Genomic DNA, 20829 nt, shown 5'->3' with positions numbered 1-20829 from the left:
GTCGGTATACCAACGCTGCTATTTTGAGGAGAAATTCATTGATGCCTTACGGCAAGCCTGTAAGTTCAGTAAAGTGGAACTTCAGCAGAAAATACCTTAAAGGGGCCCTGCAACACCTTTCTTAGTTATATTGGAATAGTCTCATCATTGACGTATGACTCTTCACGAGTCATATGCCGCAAAAATTTTTCGAATCCGTCAAGTCTAAGTGGTGTTACCAAATTATAGAGATCACGTTCCGCAGCTTTCTCCCTCAACTCAACGCAGCGAGCGCGCGGAAAGCTGCGCGCGGCGTGAAGGGAGAGAGGGCGGAGGTGCGAGGAGGCGACGTCAGCGCCGGCGGCATTTTTTTTCATTTTTTTCTCTCTGGCGTCTCGGCGCAACCACGTGGTCTGTGGCGCCACTTCCGGTCGGCTCGCGCGGTCGTCGTCGAGCGGCGGAGCCCATGGCTAACCCATGGCACCGTGTATCGCGCGTGCTTGAAAACTGCGAGTCGGTTTGGCAATGTTGGGTGTGCACCTCGAACTGCCGTAGTGTTTTCATCGCTCTGCCAACCATGGACGCAAACTTGCGTGCGCGTTTGGAACGAATGACAGCTGAGATGGGTTTCGAGCCACACTCCGGTACACCGCCTCTTCGCACTGCTCGCGCTTGAATCGTATTCAACACGGCAAAGCTGCGTGCACCCTTCTCCCAGTGGCGGTACTTCGATGCTGTTCGCTCTTCGAATGCGGGCGCACAGCGAGTGCGGGCTGACAACAAAGAACTACAGCTAGAAGAAAGGATCGTGGGGCATCGGGCCGGCGTGGACCCACCCCGCAGCTGTCTGCAGCTACCGTGAAAATGCGAGTCGGCTTGGTTGCTGTGTCGCGGTTTTGGGAACCTGAGTCTACGGGGAGGATACGCCGAGGTACGGCTCGATGACATACTGAACAGACAGCGAACGGGACTCTCGCCATACAGCGAACACAGGTATCCTAAGCTAGCCGGCGCCAGCATCGTTATCGGAGAAATGCTGCACCGCTGCCTCGGTCGGTCGTGAGAACGTGCCGACGATGCAGTTTCCAGCTGACGAGGCAACACTCGAACGGCTGCCACTCACAACGGCAACCGGCGATGGTCAAAAGCACAGAAATATTCACGATTTCGGCACTGCACATGGTGAAGAAAACGCAACCACGCAACTACGAGCAGACGAGCTGTCGGTGAGACCGGAAGTGCTAATATTAATGTTTGTTCGGTGTTTTAACGGCATAACACAATATAAACATACATATTATCTACTTATTCAACTCAAAAATTAACAACTAAGGTAATAATGAGGGTAATAACTCGTGATTAAAACATCAGCCAATGGTGGAACTGCCGACAATCGCGTCATATATTGCGGACTAATACATCATTTGTCGAGAGAAGAGGGAGCGATTTTCAGCTGACTTTGAGAATTTATTGTAAATTCCAGGCCGCTCGCTTCGCTGTAATATTTGGCTCGCGTGTTCTCGGGAGCCTCGACTACCGATTGGCAGCGCTTTTTGACCCTGCTCAAAAAGTGTTGCAGGGCCCCTTTAACGTTCCTGGTGACCGAATGACTGCTTTTTCTTCTGGCAAATGACCTGACAGCGAAGACACTCCTTAAACCACTGCAAACACATTGATGGTTTTTGCGAGCGCACATGACCTCCACCTGAAGTATCGCGGCCATTAGAAGGTTTTGTGCTGTCGTGCCGTGCAGTATCTCGCAATTCATTCGGACTTTGAGGAGTATACTAATAATGCTAAGAATTTATGTGGTCTTACGCTTCAAAGCAGCGATATGATTATGAGGCACGCCGTAGCAGGTTAATTTTCACCACCTGGGGTTCTTTAAACGAGCACCTAAATCATGGGGGCTTCTGCATGTCAGCCTCATCGAAGTGCGGCCGCCGTGACCGGGAATCGGACATTGAACAAAAAAAGTTCTCACTCTTGTTTAAAAGTTTAAACCGGGCACGATATCACGAACCGCGCTAATGTATGTTTGAACATTGCAAAGTACAAAAAGTAACCTCTTTAACATAAAAAATAGAACAAGTTTACTTACAATGGCCGTGAGAGGCCTGCGTAAGATAAATCCGCTATTGTAGTCATCATTTTTCTGTAACTATATAAAACTGTAGGCCATTTCTGAGAAGCTTTAACTCATTCTTTAAAAGGCCCTGTAAGGACGAGCGATAAGAAAGCTTTCGGTGAAGCTCAGAGTAGTGATACTACATGGACATAACTTCGCTTAGAAAACAGCCAAGTACTGCCTGACGTGGCACCATTGTAAAACCTTGGACAACATTTCAAATCTAAATAGAAGTTTTGGAGCTTATAACATTCGGGAATATTAAAGTGTCATAAAAAATAAATCTTTGTTGATTATAACATAAAATATTTAATGCTAACCTTATATTTTCCTGTCGCACCGATCATTGAACGCCTCCTGTTTTATTGTAGATGAAAACTTTAGTGAACATGTGCCAACGCATTTCTGTACAGTGTTTCACTTTAGCCGCTTACCCTAGGGGTTATCAGGCACGCGTTATATTACTCACAGAAAAGAGTTCTAGAAGTCGAAATAAAAAAAACTGAGACATTGTGAACCTGGAATAATAGCGTCACTGTCGCGTCTTGCGATCATATGCATGTAGATTGTAAATCTCGATATAATTTCTGAGCAACTTTCCCGTTTAAAAATTAGCATTGACAGTTTTCAAGACAAACGAGATACAGCTGTTTTTCACTAGTGAATGCGTGCGATTCAGAAAAAAAGAAGCTAGGTTGTTCGACTGCGGCTTATCAGCCTGGGGTGATGATATGGCGAAGAAAATACCTACACTCGGTAAAATACCTGCATTCCCCTATTCGGTATATGAAGGAATGATAAGTTCCCAAAATGGAAAAAAAAAGTAAACATGCATAAGATATAGACCCAATAGATTAGCAATATTTTCATCAAATCTGCAATCTTTTCTTTGTAATGCCCATTGTTCTAAGTTTTTGCGTAAGTGGAATTGATCTTAGCCCGCCACGGTGGTCTAGTGGTTATGGCGCTCGACTGCTGACCCGAATCCCGGCAGCGGCGTCTGCAGTTTCGAAGGAAGCGAAAATGTTTGGGGCCCATGTGTTTAGATTTAGGTGCACGTTATAGAACCCCAGGTGGTCTAAATTTCCGGAGCTCTCCACTACGGCGTCTCTCATAATCATGTCGTGGTTTTGGGACGTTAAACCCCACATGCTATTTGTATTGATCTTCTTATGCTTAGAAAAGCCTTCTTATGCTTCTTGAAGGATAATGGAGCTTTACTTTAGTCAAGCATACACAAGGCTTTTTTTTTTGTTATCTCTTTCATCTGACAGGGGCTGACAAAAGATCTGCGCATGCTTAACTTCACACTTTTTTTTTGCGTGTTACTCGTACATCGTGGCCTTTCGTCCATTTCCTTGTTTCAGCAGAAAAAATATCTGCGCCCTATCTGTTCTCTTCCAGAAATTTCATGGGTGTGTGCGGGTATGCGTGGACCAAGGTGTGAGGCTGCACGTTCTTTTTGCCGCAACCATCATCATCACTTCAAGTAAGTGGAAGAGAACTTCAGTGGGGTTAAAACCGGCATACAACACAGTAGAAGCAGGAAATTTGGGTTTCGACTTTAAAAAGACACTTGTTTGCGCTACAGAAACTTTGTAGTTTTCTATAAATTTCTTGTAGATTCCTTGGAATGTTTGTCTGCTCGAATTTTGCACAACAGTTTGAAAAATACTGTGAAAAATACAAAATACAGAATCCGTGAGAAGAACGTAACGCAGTATCAACCTTAGTTGCCTCGTTTCTATCGGCACGAAAAGCGACAGTAACAATAACTGTGGCCTGGCTCGAGGACGTGTTTTCCGTAGTAAAATTATTAGTTTGAGGAAAATGTTCAAATTCTGCACCGATAAACCATTATCGAGGGCAGAGTATTACACGCAACACTTACATTGAGGAGCAGTTTCACATATTAGCGAGGCCTGTCAGAGCAAATTATACCAGTAATGCCGCATTGTATTGCCTCATTCAAAAGCAGAATCACACTTAAAGTAGCAAAGTGCCGTTGTAAGGTGGTGCTTGCAGTGTGCCGCTCTGCCGTGTTAAGCGTGAACGTAAATTGTGTCTAACTGTCCGATCGCAGTCGATCCTTCTTTGTACATCATGCACAACGTTGTCCACAGTTCTATGGTATACATGCTTAAAATGCAGTTCAATGTCCGACGAAACGTCGCCTGAAGTTCTTCACTTCTTGAGCTGAAATAAACTGGAGTGAAATAAATTTTTTAAATGAATCAGCAAAATCAACTAGATTTTGAAACGTATAGACGCAGCCCAAGTACTTTCTCTACTGCGCAACTTCGTAGCATGATGGCTTTAACATGGGCACACGATACCACTAAGATCAGCGTATGGTACGCGAGTGCTGAGCCGAATCTAACAGTCTCTCAAAATCTACTTCAAGTCTGTGAAGATAGTAGAAGATGAACTTTTAGTAAATATCGAATACTGAGTGGAAAACTAAATATTGAATACTAAATACTGAATATTGAATTTTAGTAAATATGACGCAGCCATAAAGAAAAGTAAGAAGATAGACAAAAAATATGTTATGCACTGTCCCGTTTCTTTTATTTAAGCACTATTTCTGCATTAGCACCGCAAATATCCGATCACTACAGTTTTGATCCGCCCCAACTTTCTGCGGTAACGACTGTAATGACTACATATATATATCACTTTCGGGGGTTCACGTCTGGGATAGCACCTTCGCGTTGTGCGTCAACCTTTTCACACTGGTATCGGAGGTCGCCTAGATCCCCCTGAGAGCATTTACAAAGCACTGATGCACGACGAGCGTGGCCCACTTCGTGGGGGTCAGTGCAACAAACTCACCGGCGTGGCCATTGATGGACATTTGGCGTGGGAAAAATGGCTCAGGGCACGACTTCTGGTGCGAGTCGTGCTTCGCGAAAGCATGAGCACACGGTCTCGTCTCTGTGATCGATCTTAGCGCTTCAAGGACCTATAGAGAAATATATCCTTACGGGCAGGTTCGATGTCCGCTCTCGTGTGAATACTCTGGTTTGGTTTCAAGGATACTTTACAAAACGGAAGCTTGGCTTGACTTTTATTTCATTAAAGACGCCATTGGAGGGGTAGTATTACATAAGGGGTGGTAATTAAGAAATTAGGAACGGGGGTTAGCAACAGCTTCCAAAAAAACAGATGAGCTAATGACTGAAATTGCGTGCGGGAGGCTGTTCCAGTCTTTTGCTCTTTCTATAAAGAACGAGGCTCGAACAGTAGCCGTCCGGGCATGTGGTAGTGCGACTTGAAGTGGGTGAACCTGCTGTGGGTGACACAACAGGTTCGACAAAAGGAAATATACTTTAAGTAGTGAATGTGTTCTGAAAAAAAAAATGAATGAGCCATGCGCATACTAAGAAACAAACAGACTTTGAGCACCTGAAGTCGCGATCATGTTTTTTTTATTATTTTATTCATTTATTGTGCGTCGGTTTAAAAGAAACTGAAATGAGAGATTTTAAAATTTCATCCAGTTAACCCTTCAGGATACATTGTAGTCAATTTCATTATTTACAGGCGTACAACAGGCAGAGTTACACAACTTGTTGAACCTACAGCCGATAGCTAGTTGTGCATCGAATGAAGATACATATAATAATTACGAGTACGTAACCACCAAGAGACATCACGCGCGTTCACATATTTTCACAACACCATAGAATTCACTCGAAAGTACAACAAATGTAACAAAATAAAAAAAGAGACTATTTGAACTTTCATTCATTTTTTATATAGACGCATGAAAGCATTAGTTAAGACAAGCGATATTGCAATGTTTCTGTGAGCTACAAAAACCAATAACGAGAGATATAATTGTATAAAACAGCACGACCGGTCACCTAAGGGATCTTTTTTCAGGCTAAAAAAGTATTTCTAGTTAAGTAGTCTTATATTTAGCTAAATACATTGCGTAGCACTCCTAGTTTTTCTTTTGCCATTACGTATGTAGTACGCGAAGTAATAACAAAAAAATTAAGGCAGCTTCGAACATAGTGGTGCCAAGCCTGAAGGAAGTGCGGAGCTGGGCAGCCTTCTTTGTTTTTCTTCGGGCTTCTCTTTCTTCTTCTCTCTTTCTGTTTTTCTGTCTTTTTTTGTCTTTCTTCATATTTATTTGTGTGTGTCTATTTTTTCTCTTTCTTGCTGTTTGTGTTTTTATTCCTATTTCTTCGCGTTCTCTCGCTCTCTCTCTCTCTCTTTCTCTCTCTGCATATATTTCTCTCTTGCTCAAATTGTCTATGTTATGCTTTACTCTCTCCCGTCCTCTTTTTCCTCCTCAGAATCAGAAACATTATTTCATCATCAAACTCCGAAAAGTACAGATGCTGAGGGCCGTGAACTAAAAGCCACAAAACGGCTTGACGAGGCCCACGGTCCCTTGAACTTGTCACCGACAGAGGTAAACATGAACACGGAGCAGCAAGAATAGACCATTGTCCTTCTCCCCAAATAAAATATAGAGAAAAAATTCATGTTACATAGAAAATACATGGGTTATCACATAACTTAGTGATAACATCTCTACTTCTCACCCTCACCTCCCTTTCTCATTTTCTTCTTTGTTTGTCGCCCTCACTTTCTCTCTCTCTGTCTCTCTGTCGCTTTCTCGCTCGCTTGCTCTTTATTTCTATCTTTTTCTATCTCTGTCTTCGATTCTTTAGCCTTTCTCTCTTTCCTTCTTTTTCTGACTCTCTCTTTCTCGTTCTTTCCATGCTATGCTTAACTCTCTTCCCTCTTACTTTCCCCCCTCTTCACCCTCACATCTCTCCTTCTCACCCTCATTTCCCCTTCCCACCCCCTTGCTATACTACACTACACAAGGCTATGTTATGCTCTGCTAGCGTGCCTGGATAGCCGAGTGGTTAAAATGCTCGCCTTCGGATTGTGGGAACGCGGGTTCGAATGCCGCCTCGCCAAGAAATTTTTTTCGCCAAGAATGTTTCTGTTTCTTTTTCGCTCTTTCTTTCTTTCTCTCTCTCTCTGTAGTCTTTTTCTCGCCCATCAGGTTATCGTATCCCACGCCGAGGAAATCGCCGCACATGTTCTGGGAGCGAAGCAACAGACGAAGACGACGATGGCCATGAAGGAGAGGGCGAAGGAAGCGCGTGCTGGTTCATGCCGATGATCATTTCTGTTTCCCACAGGCAAATTACAATGAGCTTAAATATAAATAGTTCATTATAGCTTACAGTGCATTCTGACACACGAACAAAGAATGGAGACACGAAGACAAGCGAATAAGACAAGCTTAAACAGCGCCGCTGTCAAAAGTCAAGTTTGTCTCTCCTTCAGCCTTAAAGTGGGCAATAAGTAAGTGGTCGGCGCGAAAAACGGAGACGTTGTGGGCCAGCCGAGTGTGGGCATTGAACATATGAGTGGGCAGCTTGCTCAAACCGAAGATTATCTTTTGCGGCGATCGCTAACGGGAAGTTTTGTAACATTTATTCTTGGTTGTGCTTAGCGGCCGCCTCCTGTTTTACCTGTGTTATGTAAGGTGACAAAACCCTTTGAGGCGAAAGCCTTCTTGGCTCAAGAGGTGAAAAATCTTACGTCCGGTATCCGTCATCACGGCACACTCACTCACGTGACGACGTAAATGCGAGCGGCACACTTAGTCTTGTGACGCGGCGATGTGCGCGTCATGTAAAATTTTTCCAGATGGGGCGGCGCCGGCATGTTTATAAAAGATGGCGGGGGAGGGTTCACGCATATGCCCTCTGACGTAGGCAGGCATCCAATCTGGTGACAGGATTATGGAAAGCAGGATTAAGGAGGGCGCTGTAGCCGGGCCCAGCAAGGGGCAAAGGCAGAATTTTTTTCGGGGAAGGGGGGGGGGGCACCTCGTTGATTTTAAGTGGGGGCCGGGCAGGCAGACGTGATGAAGTGTGATTTTGGGCTCTGTATGCCATAGGAAAAAAAATATTGGGGGGGGGGGCACGGCTACGCCACTGGGGCCCATTGATTTGTGTCATCGGCCACGACAGCGCGCTACATAAAAATAAGCTAGAGAAATCCGCAATGCTGCTTAGCGATCCAAACAGCATGAAAAGGGCATAGGAAAGCGTCGCTGCCTACGTCGCTACAGCGCACAAATGCCTACGTCGCTGACAGCGCAACGACTTCAAGAAGCCGAAGCGAAGATACGAAAGCAATATATCTGTACCTGCGTGTCTGTGTTTAGCACATCGACGCCAAGGCTGTCACATTTAAATCTTCCTAACGATGGTGTAAGAAACAAAATGTTATTTCGTTGATATTCCCGAATCCGGACTGCTCGTATCACTCCATGGAAAGACACTGCATCATGCGCATCCTTACACTCCGCATCAGAACAGAAAACATTCTCGCAACACATTCTCTCGTTCTATCAGTAGTTTGTATGAATGAAATAGAATATTGGAAGCGTTCTCATACGTTTGAAACTTGAATGCAGAGTTTTCATAAATGGCGTCATCGGTGCGAAAGTGATCTCCTCTGCAGGTACATTCGCACTCGAGATGAAATAATTTATTCACTTTAAAACGCTCCGAGCGTTACGCGTGACTCAGTCGTGGCGAAGGATACACTTCTTTACCCTTCTGCACTATCGGATCTCTAAGCGTCGGCGAGGTAGGTCATCTTCCATAAGCGGAATCAATAAACACTTTGGCCGGTTGTGTAAAATGAGGGAACAAAAGAATTTCTCTATCCTGAATTTGGTCAGACAGCAGCTTCTTCAGCTCTAAAAAACCAGCGCCCGAGCAGAATATGAAACCATTCGCATGCTTTCAATCTTTAGAACATTGTCGGTCGCTTAGCTTCTGAAAGTTCCTGACACCCTGCCGGGTCATTTTAGTAATGAGCAGGTCCTTGAAAAGGTATTTTAAATGAAGAAATAATAAATTGCAAGCGCAAAAAAGAATACTGCCGTTTTTAACATCCGTCAAGCATTAGTAGTTTCCTTTGCGCACTTATATGATAAATCTTTTGTACACTCATTGCGCCATATTCTGATGATGCGCGCGATACATTCATTGCGTGCACGCATGAATAAGAAATTCTGGAAAGTTGTTTTTTAATTGCATTGCTGTCATTGCGTTGCTGTCATATAGAGCACAATTTTGAAGCATTCCAGACCCTTCTTTCTTTATTATGTTTCACACATATAATTTTGCAAATCTTATTTACAAGTCATTAAAACACTTTCTAACACAGTTTTTGTTCGAGGGGGGGGGGGGGGGATAGTTCTAAATATTAGCGGCATGATGTCCATCAAACGATGTCCAGACATTTAGAGCTGCCGGTATAATTGATAAGTCCTGGCGATATTCTGCAAAGTCGGCGTATTTTTGTGACAGGGAAGAGCTCTTATCGGCCCGCTACGACTTGCCGGAGAGGAAAATCTTAGTGTACCTTATATTATTAAATAACTTGTGGCAAATTGGTGTAAAAAATAATGACTTGAGGCAAAGCATTATGAAATGATTCAATTGTATATAAACGGATGCCCAGGTGGTACCTCACTGTTGAAGCAGCTTTCTTTTCCATTTCGGCAAGGCGAGCTTCTTTGTCCCTTGTTGTACAACTCTGGTGTTTTCGCGGCCCAGTGTGGTCGTTGCTGCGGGACAATGCATTTCGAAACCGTTACGTCAACGTGCGGAACTGTTATAAACGGTCGTGTTATTTGAACTGCCACGCGTCGCTGCACGCTTGGAGATATGCATTAGAGACTGTTAACATGCATGCACTGTGTTAACATGCAGCGTCCATTATAGACTGCGTTAATGTTAACATAACCTAAGCCGATACAGTAGATGTAGGAGGTGTTGATAGCATTTGAAGCAGCACGCATGTAGCGCGTCGCGTGACGCCTCACTTTAGTGCAGGAGAACAACAAAACGTTAAGCGCATGACCACGGATCGAAACCAGCACAGTAAGTATGAAATATCTTTACCCGGAATTTCTGACACACTGCTGAAATGTACACATTTTCATTTAACTAGAAATGAGCAGTGCTAGGTGTTAGTTTGGTTTATGAAGTTTAACGTGCTAAAGCGAGTAAGGTCATGAGACACCGTAGTGGGGGTTTCCCGGTAACTTCGAACACCTGGGGTTCTTTTTAGCGTGAACTGACATCGCACAGTACACGCGCCCCTGGCATTTCGTGGCCATCGAAATGCGACCGCCGCGGCCGGGATCGAACCCGCGCCTTTCGGGTCAACAGCCGAGAGCCGTTACCAGTGAGCCACCGTCGCGCTCAGTACTGTTGTGCTAGCAGTGGCGGAAATAAAAAAAAAAAGGTAAGCGGAAAATCGCGCACAGTTCGTTCGAAAAACGGCGTTACGATGCAGTCAGAAAGAGAGGTGACATTCACAACGCACTTCGCTCGCACGCATCCGCTCAGTCCGCTCGTATTGCACGATACTGTTCGCTGCTTTGTTTCTTTGTTCCTCGTTGTAAACCATTCGCTTTTTCACGGCGGATCTAACGCGGCCACACGCGCTGTAGTTGCACGCGCATTGTCATTCAAAAGCGAAAGTGCACACTGGCGGGACGTTCCTGGAATTCAACCTTGAGGCGACCCTTTTCCAGTGAAGACGCTCGGCGCAATCGCGCATCCGAGCCGCGGGGCACGAACCGCGCTCCCTCCGTCCCATCGGCGACAGCCGTAACTAAAGACAGGACGCGATGTCACGCGCACCCCTCGCCACACTCACACTAGTTAAAAAAAGAGCTAGTAAGGAAAACAAAAAATTTTAAAACTGTACGCTCGCCTACAGTAGCTGCTGAGATCGTTCCTGATGATTAAAAAATGGCCTAATCTGTATTTTGCTCACTTGTTGCGCAGCTTTGGAAGATATTTCAAACATGAGGGCAAGCCGTTAATAAGAGTGTTCTAAAGTTGCTGCCGCTTAGCGTTCACTACTGCTTGCACAACATTGTTACAGATGCCATGTTTACAGATCGTCAAGCTTTTTCAAATATGTTCAAAAGCCGTATCATGGTTCCTTGAAATACGAATCCCACGCCTTTTATGCAAAGAAAGCTCTGCTGTCAGAAAGCTGCCAATATTATTGCTCGCAACATGGTCTTCATTGCTATTTTTCTGTGCATGTTCAAGTGGTTCGAATACGTGGGGTAAGATGAAGAGAGGGGGGGGGGGGGTAGATTATGTTATTTAAAGGGTTTTTTCTTTACTTTATTCAGTGCTGTTTTTCCCTTTCATAATTTAATTATTTTGATGCGTTGTACTTGAATGTTTTGACTTGCGAATTTGAATTATACACTTGTGCCACTTTCCGCGGCACCGTGAGTTACACGGCAACACGAGTTCTCTTGTCATGATTTATTTTACCGAGATTACCCCTCCTCTGCTGCACCGAAGAGCAAAGAAGTAGCCGGCGCCTCCACGAGACGCGAAGATCTCCTTATATGCATTTGTTATTAATAATACAACCTAATGTGACATGAGGAGGAGTTAAGCAATTTTACATCGAGAGAATTAGATATGTTAGTGTTGTAAGTCATCCAGTTGGCCGAAATTGAAATGTCTAACCTCCACCATGTCTAATGATGAAGACGCTGCTGTGTGCACGACGTCAACCGTAAGCGAAGGAGATACGTGCCAAGCTGGAGGAAATATTTCGTCAGGGAAATTATTTGTGTCCGAATGCAGGGGGATATTTTCTTTGCTCACCCACTGCGGATAACTTCAAATATCCATATCCTCTTCAGCAGCTAGTTATGATGGGCCGTATAAAGGTGTCAAATTCGCACAACATAATTCTGAGGCACTCGATATTCCATTCAAAGGAAGAAATGAACTGGAAGGTTGGTTTGTGTAACGTTTAGTCATCATTTTAATTAACGTATAACTAAATGTTCAATTATTCTGCGATTAGTCATGTTCCATTTTTACGTAAAAATAAGTTGTAGGCCTAAAATGTACACGCAATTCGTTTTTAGTTTGTACTCATTCATAGAAAAAAAATATAAGACTTTTAACGTTGCTCTTGGAACTCGGCACACGCAGCACATCGCGGTCAAGGAAAGACACAGTGATTATGCAGAAGGTTCAGTTCATCGTATGCACGATGTGTCTTGCTCTTTCTTTTTTAGCCAACAGTCCAATGAATGAGCAAAAAATGGGCAAAAAACAAGTTTCGTTCACCTGTGTGGACGTTGTGCCTCAATTTGATATTCCCTCTGAAAGTTTGACTCGTTTTGATTACGTGTGCATGCTAGAATGCTTATTTTCCTCTTAACTGAATGGAAATCTGGGCGAGTTTGTAAGAATTCATCATAGAGCGCTCGTCTGGTGTTTATGTTCCTCTTTGGTGTCCCCGTATTTTTTGCGTTACCTGCTCTATGATGAATTCCTCTTGCCCGCCACGTTCCGCTTGCTGTGTCTATTTTATTAATCATGTTTTGCCCCTCTCGAAAGCGTGTTTTCCTACAATGTCATACGTCGTCTTGACTCCTGTCATGTCTTTTGTGGTTCCAGTCGTCCATTCTTTGGCGCACCTTGTTAACGCGTGGCAACTTTTCTTCTTCCTACTCGCACGACTTCGTGGACATCAATATGGCAGGTATCCCGGAGAGGTGAGTTCACTAGCCACACACGAATGCTAAAGCAGAGTAAAAATTGTAGCGTTTCTTAAAGGGGTCCTGCAACACTTTTCCAAGTAACCGTCTAATAGCTTCACTAGAAGAGTTTATTGCCTCGCGAATCGACTGCCGCAAAAATTTTTAGAATCCGTCAAGTACGAGCACAGTTACAGGGATTTTCCGCACGCTTTAAGCGCTTTCTCTCTCATCTCGGACCAGCGTGCGCGATGAAAGCTACGCATCGAGGGGGGATGACAAGAGGGCAAGAAGATGCGTACCTTCGTCAGCACTTTTCGTTTTTTTCTTCGAAAGCGCGGCTTACTTTCAGTGTGATTGCGAGCGAGCGCGCGGGCACGTGGCGGCATCCCGCGGCGGCCGCGGCAACTGTGCAGCTCACCATAATCAACCCAGCCAACGGCCGTGGGCTTTGGGTACATGGCACAGTAATTTCAGTATATGACATCATTTCTAGATGAAAGAGGGAGTGATTTCTAGATGATTTTTGAATTAATTATACATTCCATCCCACGTACCGCGCAATAATGGTTGGCTCGCGTGTCTCATAGGCCTCGACTACAGATCGGCATCGTTTTCTTACCATGCTAAAAAAGTGTTGCAGGGGCTGCTTCTCTCTGTATCAGAGGCTGCTTCTCTCTCACGCAAGAAAACGAGCTAAGCACTCGTACGCCATAAAAAGGCACGACCAGAAAACCGGCGGTTGATAAAACGGTAGGCCGTGACCCTTTGAAATGGAACGCAGTAATCGCATATTTAAGATCATAGTTCTGAATTAGACCATGAGTAACCATGAGAATAGTAGCATGAATGTAGTTTATTAACAAACGCAATCATATCGCTGTCAGCGCATATCTACAGCCTTCAAATAAAAACGCTTCTGCAAAGTTTGGGAGTTTCCGGCTATACACCTACACAGCTTTATTGTAATTGCGCAAGAAATTATATATTTAAGAATCCCGTTTAATGTTGCTAGCATCATGTAATTCAATGTATGAGGTAGATCTACGCAACCTTACCGTTTTTTTTTTGCTTTCGTTAGGGAAGACGTGGGTATGTTGCACTTTGTTTCTGACCAAATGTATGTTCTAGAGAGCAGGTTCGCTTGACGACATTCCATTTCAAGTTGTGAATTTCGCAGCGCACCAGTTGCATTACCTATTAGAAGTTTATTATTGACCGACACGTCCTGGAAATCGTTCAAACATTTTAAGGGTCCCAGTTTGGGAAAGATTCTGTTTTATAAAAAGATATGACTCAGAGCTGAGAAAGCCTTAAACCGATCGTTATTTATTCGTTTCCCACATTGGCTAGATCAGTCAGATACATGCTGTGGAAAACTTATTTCAGCTGTGTATGCTTGAAAATACTTAAATGCTTACTTGCGAAAAAAAAAAGACGAGCCTTGTCCAGTGCACAGTTTGTGAATGTTTTACTTCCTGCTCTTTTAATGTGTGTTGTTTTTCAGGATCCGCTACTGATGATACTCAGGACAGGTAAGCTGATTTCGTGCTATTTTTTTAAGGTGTCACGTTTTGCCTAACTGTGGAGGTTCTTTGTTAGGCACAGACGCATAAATGAAGGTTAATCAAACTCCCATAGGAATACTTGGTACGTACTAGAACACTGAATGAAATGAAACTCACTTATCATGTTATGGGGTACACGCTGAAAACAGTCGAATAAACGTGAACTCACGCGCGATTACACGCTGAATTTCGTCTCAGATCAAACGTGTCATGGCATAGCAGCACCCAATCGCATTGACAGCTGTCGCACTGTTGGCTAATGGGCAACGAGCTCTCGGTGGACAAACGGCGCAGCGGCAGTTCGACTGTGTATTTAAAATATGTTGACATTTCGGTTAGTGAAGCCACAAGATGGTGCGGTATACACTTAGGAGAGAAAGAGAGAGATCAAAATGAGGGAATCGTAGGGTTGTCAAGCAGAATTGAAACATCCGGTTTGCTACCCTACCCTCGGGGGAGAGGGGAGAAAGACTGAAAAGGAGCGTAGAGAGGAGAAGGAATTAAGGAAGACCTAGGCGCCCTGTAGCAATTTTCGCTTTAGTCCGATGGATTTACTTGAGCTTTTTCCGTGGCCCTGGACATCCCTCAGGTACGCCGGTGCTCAGTCTGATGAAAAGATACCTCAAGCGGAGTTTCGTTTGCCCGACGCGACAATACAGCACGTGCTGTGCCGAAAATTGCCTTTTTTTGTAATATGTGCGCCATAGTATTACTACGGATGCGTCGAGTATGAGGGCTGCTTGCCATACTCGATATGTGTTTAACTCTTCACCCGGGAGTTCCTTGATCCATCTGCTGAATGAATCGATGACTTGATTCGTCGTTGCGATACAAAATAAGAAGAAACGTTGTTTTAAGGGGCAGCTTTTTCATTAGCTAGGACCATGTTCCTTCTAAGGGCTCGTGAAAATTGCAGAATTTCGGAAAGCTGAGGCGTACAACGCTGTAACTCAGCAATGAAAATCATATTCCAATTACGTGAATTCAGCATATTAGGTTTCCTAGAGGAGTAACATATTTTGACGCAACTGGTAATGCCGAGACATATGCCACTATGTACTACAATCCTTATTTATGACTATGAAGTTTTGCAGCTATATGGGCTCTGCATATTGAAGCCACATGCTCCAACCTCTAATGCATTTCGCCTACAGTTAAGTTGAATGTTGTTCATCACTACAGAATTGGATTTCGCTATGCGCTCTTGGTTTAAACACCGTGGCAGATGTCACTGCCAGTGCTGTTGCTAAGTTAACCCTAAAAGATACAGCGGTACGAATCGTGCAGGAGGAGGAGGTGGAGGAGGAAGAGAAAGGAAATGAATTAAAGGCAGGGAGGTTAACCAGACGCAGCATCTCGCAACCAGTAATATGCTTGTGAATACGCGATAGGACAAATTTGTAGTAGCTTTAGGTGTAATTTGTAAACAAGCTGGGATATAATAGCGAATGGGATAGACTGTGGAGAAACAGTAAAACGGTGACACTATACTTTGCACAATAGAAATTGATGGCCCACGACTTCACATTAAACAGAGGCGAGGAGGCATGGGATAAGTGTGCGCAAGAGGCGAATGACCGCACGCATTTAGACTGTATGCTTGCAGCATTGTTGACTGAGTTGAATTAGATTGGAGACGACGCCGTGAGTTTATCAAAAATTGGTTACACAACGTTATTTTTTGATAGCCAATTTGCTAAGCTCTGACAGCGCGATGCTGTTGCCGCTGGAAATAAATCCTCCAATTTCACTGACTTCAGAGATAGTTAAGTTTGCGATATATTTTTATGAGGGGTGGTTGGTGTTTGCTACCGCTACTGCGAAAAGACTGTCTTACTTCTTTCTGTTGAAGGAAAGATGCCATAGGCCTGCGTCCATCAGTTGACCGTATCTTCGTCACTTCTCCTATAATACAGGAGCGATAGGTATATACAAGAGAGAGAGGCAAAAGTTTTATACTTTCCAAATACTTCGTTCATGTTGTGCACTCGCGAATGAGGACTCAAGCGATACGGCTTCATAAAAAGATTTGGTCAGAGCAATGTTCTTTTGTGCTTTGTAGGTTTTCAATGTGTTTCCGTTCAGAAGCGGTCTACTGATGAATCTTGCTGCCACATACGTTTGCCGCAATTAGAAAAGCACCAACAAGAAGAAAAAAAACATTGTGTTAAGTGCATTTATAAAACGCGTCTTCACCTTCAATGTATTTCTCGGTACATTGTCGCCTGTACACATATATCTGTTTATACAGGCGCACATGTGTTTAGTGTGTGGAGTGCAAAGCGATCAGTATGACGGCTGCATGGAGGTGATTGAGCAATACGTATTTACCATTCGCCCATTGACAAATATTTAAGGAAAATTGGCCTCGAGGCCCACCACTGGAAGCGCCGGCGCCACCATCGGCGTGGACGTACTTGGCAGGATCACGTGGTCTCCGCGGCCGCGTCGGCTGCTTGTGGCGCACTGCCGCGTGCTTTGAAAACGAGTTTCAAGTCCCACATGCGCTGCGGTCTGTTCAAATTCGGAAGTTTTCTCTCATTTTCTACTCAATTGAAACCATTTTAATAGAGTGGCTGCCTCCGAAGGCGACGAACATGGGGCCTTACCCGCTCGGTGCCGCAGCGCCGCGCTTACGCAAAGGAGCCCAGTGTCAGCCTGCACTAGTAACCGCGGGACAAGAAACAGCGTGAAGCATGGGTTGTAAAGCTAAGAACCGGCAAGTAGCCATCCGCTACGAGTCTTGTGTGCAACAAGCACTTCCGCGACGAAGACTCTTGTTACTGCGTCGGGCCTGCGATGTTCGGTGAGTAGCAGACAGCGCGCACTGAGACGATGGCTCGCGCGCGCTTCCCGCCGGCAAATGATGCTATCTGCCACAGGATGGTAAAAGCGCTACATTTTACCCATGTGCGATGCCATCTCAGAACCCTCCAATGCGACCTCTTGATCGTCGGCCCCGTGCTCAGCGTCCACAAAATCGGCTGCAGATGCGCAAGTCATTGTTTAGATACGTTGAATTAAAAAACGCACAGGGGTCCTTATGTATTCGTTAAAGATGACTAGAAGGCCGAAAGCCACCTTCTTCTTGTCAGTCGATGCACTGATTCTCCCGCGTTACTGTATTTTCTTTATTTTCCTAGGCGTCGCATGCTACTACATGCTCGGTCTCTGTAGACTGGTTCTCCTTCCACCAGCAATCTCGAAGTGGTGAAGCTTTGGTCTATGAATTTGTTGATCACAGAGCGCGGCAAGTTCACTGGAATGCAAACAGAACGATAATAAGGAGCATTTAAAAAACGCGTCACATTTGGCTCACGTTTTGTTGTGAGCACAACGAAACGAATGCGCTGAATAAAGAAACAGAAGCAGCGGCATTTGCCCGCTGAGAAGGCCGATCAATACGCCAGTGCGAGACAACTTGTCAAATGACATTGAACGTACCCGAATTTCGACCGAAAAAGAAAAAAAAACACTGAATCGTCGGGACGGCCGATCACAAAGTCTGTCATGCGCACCGAAGCCGCAGTTGTAAGGAAATTGGTTTTTGAATGCTATGATAGCGCCGCGCAACCAGTAGTTGTTTGTTACTCAAAATTCTATGTTTTGCGGCCACTAAAGTTCACAGCGCGGTGCCAAAACGCGCTCGTAGCAAAAGCGAAACCATCAGTACGAACATACATGCAGACGCTCATACATGTAGAGGCACCGTCAGTCATCGCGAACCCGTGCGATCGCTGGCTTGAGGCTTCTTTCTGTTATGCTCCGTTTGGTTATACAGGCAGTGTACTCTAACGAGATATTTCACATAGTTTGCACTCAGCGAGTGACTACCTTTTACGCAAGAAGCCGGTTCAGGGGTCTCCAACGCGGTGACAGCGTGAAGCGGGTGCTCGGTTTTCCAAAGAGACAGCGACTGTAGACTATCTTGTGCTTTCAGTTCGTCGAAAATGATTATATTGACAGTAAAGACACAGTTAATTTCGAAAGTACTTACAGAAATGCCCTGGAGGGCTTCCGCGAGGTGTTTTGTAGAGCGCCGACAGCAAAACCTATGGGGAGCGCGCCGGCGGCATCCTGCCTAGCACGCAATCGAGGCGCGTCCGATAGAGGGCGACTCCGTAACTCCTCGAGGCCAATACCATGGCAAAACACTAGGTGTTACATAGCTTGGGCTTCATATGCAAAATACGATACACAGGGCCTGGGACGTAGTGCGCATATCTCAAATCTAGTTTCCAACGCTTATAAGTTCAATGCAAGGCATGTTGTATACCAGTCCGCCGCTTATTTAGATTGATTAATACCGAATGGCGATTCCTTTTAGTTCCAGGTTGGACGGGACTGGCAATGGTGTGCCTTCTGGTATTTCTCTCCGTGGCGTCGCTCAAGTGTGTCAGGTGAGATGCGGTTTCACTTGCGGTTGTCTGGACCACAGGCGTTTCATGCATTTCGCGAACGGTTGTTTCTTTTTCACTAAAGAGCTTGGCAAGCGCATTTCAAAAATTTGGGGACAGTTTTGTTCCATTACGTGTACAGTGCGGTGCTTTTAACACTCCGACGTTCCCAACTGGAGGAGTGCTGCATCCACATATTACTCTGTTGAATCAATGTGCGCCTGAAAACGAGAGTACCCTTCTTAAGGGCCGGTTGTCGATACGATTGCTTACCGTGTACATCCGCTTAGGTTTAAGGGTTTAACTGATTCTTAGGTCAGGCAACGCACATGAGATTGGGAGTGAAATGTCGCGAAACTATTCTTAAAAAGATCACGATAGTTTCAGAAGTATATTTGTTCCCCGTTTGCATTTATGATTTTCTTGCCGCCAGGGCAGAAAGGTCCCTTTGCTGATTAGTTTTTACAAATGTATTTAGTGCGATCCCTTTACCTTCTATGCAAACAGGGTGCAACGAAACATAATTGCGCTCGTCAAAACAAGAGCGTAATTTACAAACGGTAAATTACATTCCGCAACTCATCAGAGCAAAAACACAGAATATGTTTCAGTTGTGTTGTTACATAGATTTAATATAGGGAAACCTTAGAAGGCCTTAGAGGCTCACATCAGTGGTTCCTTAGAGCGTTAGACTGTTGAAAATAAGCCGATGCAGTTTCTTGAAGTTCCAATAAGTTATTGCTTTTTGATATATTTTATTGATTATCTCCGTGTTAAACAGGCAGCAACCAATTCAATAAAATTGACATAAGGGATGAGCGATGCTGTACGAGAACTAAAAATCTAACAAGAAGATGTATAAGAAACTAATTGAAAGTGCTAGAAAAAGCGAAACTATACAGAAACGTTCCTCTTCCATAACATCTTTTATCATGAAGTTTTAGATAATAATTTTTATTGTTTTTTTTTTTTTGCAGGAGATCGTGCTACGATCTGTTCTGGTACTCGCATCATCTTTTATTACTGTTCCTGGTCTTAGCAATTTTTCATCCTCTCAGGTAAGAATGCAGAACAACAAATGTCGGCCTAGCAAAATTCCCTATTCGTGAATTGTTAAACATATCGAGTACTCTCATTGAGATGCAGATAACTCCCGAACATCGAAAATCTTTAAGTATATCTATAAGTGCACATGGTATGTTGTTTCTGAACAGTTCAGTGTATTTCAAGACTACTTTCTTGCGTTCAGTGCAGGCGGTTAGGATGTCAATTGATTCTTAATGCTGATAATTCATGTTGCTTTTAGTGACACCAAGTTCATTTTAGCAGTATAGTCCGTTACAACCTAAGAAAAAATGTGGGTTCCGCCCAAAAAACTACGACGCACCGGCCCTTCCCTGTCAAGGGCAGTCGTGCAAGCTGGTTTCAGCTCGAACCGTAAGTGCTTTTTCTGGGTTATTGTAACTACGCATTAAAGTTAAACGTTCGTCGTTACTACCTAAAACATCATTTTTGGCTGAGTAGGGATGTCAGATTCCCTGAAGAAATTTACGGGGACGTTCAAGCTTCCGGCCTAAAACTTAGAAAGTCAACTATCTGAAACGCTCGAGAAGTGGTTGGCGTCACAAGAATGAGCAAGCGGTTTTGTATGGAGCATTCATGCGAATTCTCTATTGGAGGGACGACGATGGCTGTGGGCGGAGCTGACGTTCTTTTCATTCTTAGTTTGTAGCCGACTATAGGTTATATTTCAGTATCATATGTGGCGACGAAAACATTTTCCATTGTATGAGCTCAATGTCGTACAAAATTTTACATTTTTTTTACATTTTTATGTTTTATATTACAGCAAAAATTCTAATACATGCATGCTGCAGCTACTTCAACACTGCTTAACAACATCTGTAATGGGATGGAAGCTTTTGAATGAGGTGCCTTTTTTGTTACGCCGTGATAACGCTTAAATTTTCTTAACTTCTGCCTTAGTTTTGTACTGTCGTCGATGTTGGCGGCGGCACCGTCCGCTGCGCGGACACTCGAAGACGCTGCGCACGACAATCTCGCGGGATGATTATTTTGCGACAAAGGCACCGGCGGCGACGGCAACTCGCTTGAAGCTCCCGACTGTGCCTGCGTATTGTTAGAAAACCAGAGCTTACTCCATCA

General features: G+C 44.4%; 1 protein-coding gene across 4 annotated transcripts in view; it reads left to right on the top strand.

The window, feature by feature from the left end:
- Nucleotides 1-20829, top strand: part of LOC119395728 (NADPH oxidase 4) — a 357853-nt gene that overhangs the window by 130133 nt on the left and 206891 nt on the right. Inside the window, exon 4 of one of the 4 annotated variants that reach the window (XM_049416758.1) lies at nucleotides 3512-3596. The exons of the other annotated variants lie outside the window; for them this stretch is intronic. Within the exon in view, the coding sequence (XP_049272715.1) occupies nucleotides 3512-3596 (85 nt within the window). The remainder of the gene's footprint in view (nucleotides 1-3511; nucleotides 3597-20829) is intronic. 4 annotated transcript variants of the gene reach the window in all.

Source organism: Rhipicephalus sanguineus, chromosome 6 (assembly GCF_013339695.2).
Source record: "Rhipicephalus sanguineus isolate Rsan-2018 chromosome 6, BIME_Rsan_1.4, whole genome shotgun sequence".
Lineage (NCBI taxonomy): Eukaryota > Metazoa > Arthropoda > Arachnida > Ixodida > Ixodidae > Rhipicephalus > Rhipicephalus sanguineus.
Note: the sequence above shows the minus strand (reverse complement) of the source record. Positions and strands in the feature narration are given on the sequence as shown.